This window comes from Dacryopinax primogenitus (genome assembly GCF_000292625.1).
Source record: "Dacryopinax primogenitus strain DJM-731 SS1 chromosome Unknown DACRYscaffold_16, whole genome shotgun sequence".
NCBI classification, from domain to species: Eukaryota; Fungi; Basidiomycota; class Dacrymycetes; order Dacrymycetales; family Dacrymycetaceae; genus Dacryopinax; species Dacryopinax primogenitus.
In genome coordinates this window covers 200,632-205,238 of record NW_024467213.1, presented here as the reverse complement: position 1 = coordinate 205,238, position 4,607 = coordinate 200,632, and the positions used below count along the sequence as shown (strand labels likewise).

Here is a 4,607-nt window from a genome sequence, read left to right as displayed (position 1 = left end):
GTTGGTTCAACTCTTTGAACTTGCAGTCAAACCAGGCTTGGGAACCAATTGCTGGCTCTCCAGTGTTGACTGTTGTCAAAGCCAGGGAGGGTGACTGAGGGTTTTCAAGGGCATCAGAGCCATCAGATGCAGAGGGTGGAAGAGGCGCCAAGCTGATCAGGCTGGTCTGTGGGCCAGTTGCAGCATCAGGCAATATGGTCGGCTCTGGGATAACAGAGTTAGAATGGGGGTAGAACCATGGGCAGGGCAAAGTGATGTCACCTGGTCCTTTAATTAGCTTGCTTTGTATAGTGCTCATGTCATAACAATGTGTGGGGTTATTGAATGCTGAGGCAAGGTTGAATATTCAATCTTGTTGGAGCCATAGAAGTGGAGAGAACGACACAAGGGAAAGGACATCAGCAGAACCACTTCAGGGTCCTTCTATCCAGAAGCCCTTAGAGTTAATTCCTCTGATGACCCCAATTTAGAGGCAAAATTGCCAGAATGGCCCTCAGGGCCCAATATCCCTCAATGACCCCTCTGGTGCAGTGTTAGGGACACATTTGTGCTTCTGATGCCAAAATAGGGCACCCATGCCAATTAAGCAAATTTGGGGTCCTGCAAGTAGTAGGTTAATAAAAAATGACAAAAACATCACAATAATAAGAAGAAAAAGAGAGAAAATAGCAATCTCATCTACTGTGTGCTCATTACTTTTTTCACCATTTATGTAGTTCCAAATTTGGTTGATATATGTGCATTTGGGTAAATGCCATTGTGCACTTTAGCAGGACCCCTAACATTTTTATTTCCCCAAAAACCCTTTTTACAGCTTCAGAAGGGCAAATGCCTTCCTAATGCCAGTCTGAGGGGGTCATTGAAGGAAAATTGAGCCCGGAGGGCCATTCTGGCGACTTTGCTTCCGAATTGGGGTCATCGGAGGAATTAACTCGCCCTGTGGGGAGTGAGGGTCCGCTGGGGGACCGAGATGCGCGATGGACGCGTCTTAAGGTGCCTGAGGTTTGGTGCTTTTTGACAGCTTGGGGCTGAGGATGATATTGAGGATGTTTGATTATGAATTATGTGAATTATACGGATGGTAGGACGGCCCCGAAGACGTAAGTGTGATAAGATGATGGGAACATGATGGGACAACAGTCCCTTCGGTGAAAGTTCTGGTGATATTCACCGTGTTCTCTTTGGGAACGGAGGCAAATTTGGGTGTCGTTGGGGGTACAGTGGAGGGAGATCCCCGAATGGGCGGGAAACCAGAGAACGCGCGACAAAAGTACAAAATCACCGCCTTGACCTAGGGCACAGGAAATCTAAATACCCCTTCATCTCTCTCCTCCCCCCCACCACTAGCCCTCTCCTGCTCTGTTCTGCGCACCGTTACTCTACGTAATAAACAAGGACAACACCGTCTGAGACAAAATGTCGTCCAAGGGTGCGCATACATCCATCTTTTCAGCGCATACATCTACCTACCTGATCATGCAGCTATCCGCGAGTTCGACGCGAAGCTCCTGCTTGCCTACTGGCTCGAGCGCTCTCCTATCATCTCCTCTTCCGTTCAGGTGTCGAAGAACTTCGTCTACCCCAGCCCACACGTCGCCCAGATCTCCTGGGACCCGGAGAGCAACACCATCACCCCAGACTCGCAGCTCCCCGCATGGGTCTTCACATCCAAGCTCGTGGCAAAGCCTGATCAGCTCATTAAGCGTCGAGGCAAGAGCGGCCTCCTTCTGCTGAACAAGGAGTGGCCGGAGGCGAAGGAGTGGATCGCTGCTCGTGCAGGGAAGGACGTTACTGTGCGTGCGATTTCTGCTTCCCGGCTTTGCTCTATTCTCCGGTCCCGCGCGCGTATTCTCTCCTCCGAGCGTGTGCCCACGGGCTCAATCACGTTACGGGCGCATATTGCGGTCCTCTGGAAGATCACGGTCCCACACTGTCCTGTGCTATTCCCGGTTCGGTGCCCGTAGTGCGCTGATACGGTGTTCCCATCAGGCACGGGAGGACGGACAGGACCCTGACGCGCTTTAGTCGTGTTTCCTCGCATTGCTTCTGTTGTCTTCAGCAGCCTTACTGACAGTGCTTCTATCTCTCGGACATAGGTTGCGAACACCACGGGCAAGCTAAACAACTTCATTGTCGAGCCTTTCCTGCCCCACCCGTCGCACACCGAGTACTACGTATGCATCAACTCAATCCGTGAGGGAGACAACATCCTCTTCACCCACGAGGGTGGTATCGAAGTCGGCGATGTCGATGCGAAGGCACTCAAGCTGCTCATCCCCGTGGGCAAGGAGTTCCCCTCTCGCGACCAGATCAAGAAATCGCTTCTGACTCATGTGCCCGAGGCCAAGAAGGACACCCTGGTCGATTTCCTCATCCGTCTGTACAGTGTCTATGTCGATCTGCACTTCACCTACCTCGAAATCAACCCCCTGATCTGCCTCGATGGCGTCAACGGCAAACCGCCCACAATCCATTACCTCGACATGGCTGCCAAGCTTGACCAGGTGAGTCGTCGTGCGCATGAGGCCTCGATCAGTGTTGACAGGACCCTTAGACCGCGGACTACCTCTGCGGACCCAAGTGGGCCATCGCGCGTGATCTTTCGGTCTATGATAGCCGGGCGCAGGCGAGCGGCGTAATGGCCGACCGTGGTCCTCCCATGGGTTCGTCCTTTCCCGTGATTCTGATACCGGTCAAGAGGCTGATAGGATGAATGAACATTCCAGTTTGGCCGGCACCCTTCGGCCGTGACCTGACCAAGGAAGAAGCATACATCCAGAAGCTCGACGGCAGTACCGGTGCTTCCCTGAAGCTTACCGTGCTCAATGCCAATGGCCGGATCTGGACCATGGTTGCCGGTGGTGGTGCCTCTGTCGTCTATTCTGATGCGATCGCCGCGGCTGGGTTCGCACATGAGCTTGCCAACTACGGCGAGTACTCCGGAGCCCCTACCGAGGGTCAGACGTACGAGTACGCAAAGACCATCATCGACCTCATCACTCGTGGTGCTCCTCGTCCCGATGGCAAGATCCTCATCATTGGTGGTGGTATCGCCAACTTCACCAATGTTGCTGCTACGTTCAAGGGCATCATCCGCGCTCTGAAGGAGTACAAGACCCCTTTGATCACCCACAAGGTGCAGATCTACGTACGTCGTGGTGGGCCCAACTACCAGGAGGGCCTCAAGGCCATGCGCCTGCTCGGCGAGTCCCTCGGGGTTCCCATCCACGTTTTCGGCCCCGAGACACACATCACCGCCATTGTCCCTCTCGCCCTCGGCCTCGTCAAGGAGGCCCAGCAGGTCAGCGCCACCGTTGGAAGCAAGATGCAGGAGGTTTCCAACCCCCAAAGCCCTATCCAGGGCGAGGTGCAGCCTGATGCTGAGGGTCCCGTTGGCCCGATTGGCCCCTCTGGCGAGCGTACCCAGCCTAACGACAGGATCGTCCACTTCGATGCGCAAGGGGCGACCAACCGCCCTTGGTACCGTCCTTTCGATGCTACGACACGTTCACTTGTGTACGGTCTCCAGCCACGCGCTATCCAGGGTATGCTCGACTTCGACTATTCTTGCGGACGCGAGACCCCGTCCGTCGCTGCTATGATCTATCCCTTCGGTGGACACCATATCCAGAAGTTCTACTGGGGCACCCGGGAGACCCTCCTCCCCGTGTACACCAGCACGGAAGAGGCAGTAAAGAAGCACCCAGACGCCGACGTTGTTGTCAACTTTGCGTCCTCCCGCTCTGTCTACCAGTCGACGATGGAGATGCTTGCCCTGCCCCAGATCAAGGCCATCGCCATCATCGCCGAGGGTGTACCGGAGCGTTACGCCCGCGAGATCCTCCACGACGCGCAGGAGAAGGGTGTTCTCATCATCGGCCCTGCTACTGTCGGTGGTATCAAGCCTGGTTGCTTCAGGATCGGAAACTCCGGAGGGATGATGGACAACATTATCGCCTCCAAGCTGTACCGACCCGGCTCGGTCGGCTACGTCTCCAAGTCCGGAGGCATGTCCAACGAGCTGAACAACATCCTCTCTCTTGTCACTAACGGCACCTATGAGGGTATCGCCATCGGCGGTGACCGTTACCCTGGCACCACGTTCATTGACCATATGCTTCGGTACGAGGCCGACCCCGACTGCAAGATGCTCGTCCTGCTCGGTGAAGTCGGTGGTATCGAGGAGTACCGCGTCATCCAGGCGGTCAAGAGTGGAAAGATCACCAAGCCTATCGTTGCCTGGGCTATCGGCACTTGCGCGAAGATGTTCACGACTGAGGTACAGTTCGGTCACGCCGGCTCCATGGCCAACTCGGACCTCGAGACTGCCGACGCTAAGAATGCAGCGATGAAGGCTGCGGGCTTCATCGTCCCCTCCACATTCGAGGATCTTCCTGCCGTCCTCACTCAGACATACAACAAGCTCGTGAAGAACGGCATCGTCAGGGTCGATGCTGAGCGTGAGCCACCAGTCATCCCAATGGACTACAAGTGGGCCCAGGAACTCGGCCTCATCCGGAAACCTGCCGCATTCATCTCCACCATCTCTGACGAGCGTGGTCAGGAGCTCATGTACGCTGGTATGAGGATCTCGGACGTGTTCAAGG

At 55.1% G+C, this 4,607-nt stretch overlaps 1 protein-coding gene across 1 annotated transcript; it reads left to right on the top strand.

Annotated features, from left to right (window-relative positions):
- The first annotated feature begins 1,353 nt into the window (after window positions 1-1,353).
- Window positions 1,354-4,606, top strand: DACRYDRAFT_23851 (uncharacterized protein). Its single transcript, XM_040773419.1, has 6 exons — window positions 1,354-1,429; window positions 1,483-1,793; window positions 2,097-2,504; window positions 2,555-2,663; window positions 2,727-4,491; window positions 4,565-4,606. The coding sequence occupies exons 1-6, from the start codon at window positions 1,417-1,419 to the stop codon at window positions 4,584-4,586; spliced, it is 2,628 nt and encodes an 875-aa protein (XP_040626133.1). The 5' UTR covers window positions 1,354-1,416; the 3' UTR covers window positions 4,587-4,606.
- Window position 4,607: the final 1 nt, after the last annotated feature.

Excerpts from the sequence above, each read along its gene's own strand:
- DACRYDRAFT_23851 (XM_040773419.1), top strand. Across the intron at positions 1,794-2,096 it reads GTGCAGGGAAGGACGTTACT|GTTGCGAACACCACGGGCAA; the intron begins GTGCGTGCGATT and ends TCTCGGACATAG. Across the intron at positions 4,492-4,564 it reads GTCATCCCAATGGACTACAA|GAGCTCATGTACGCTGGTAT; the intron begins GTGGGCCCAGGA and ends GAGCGTGGTCAG.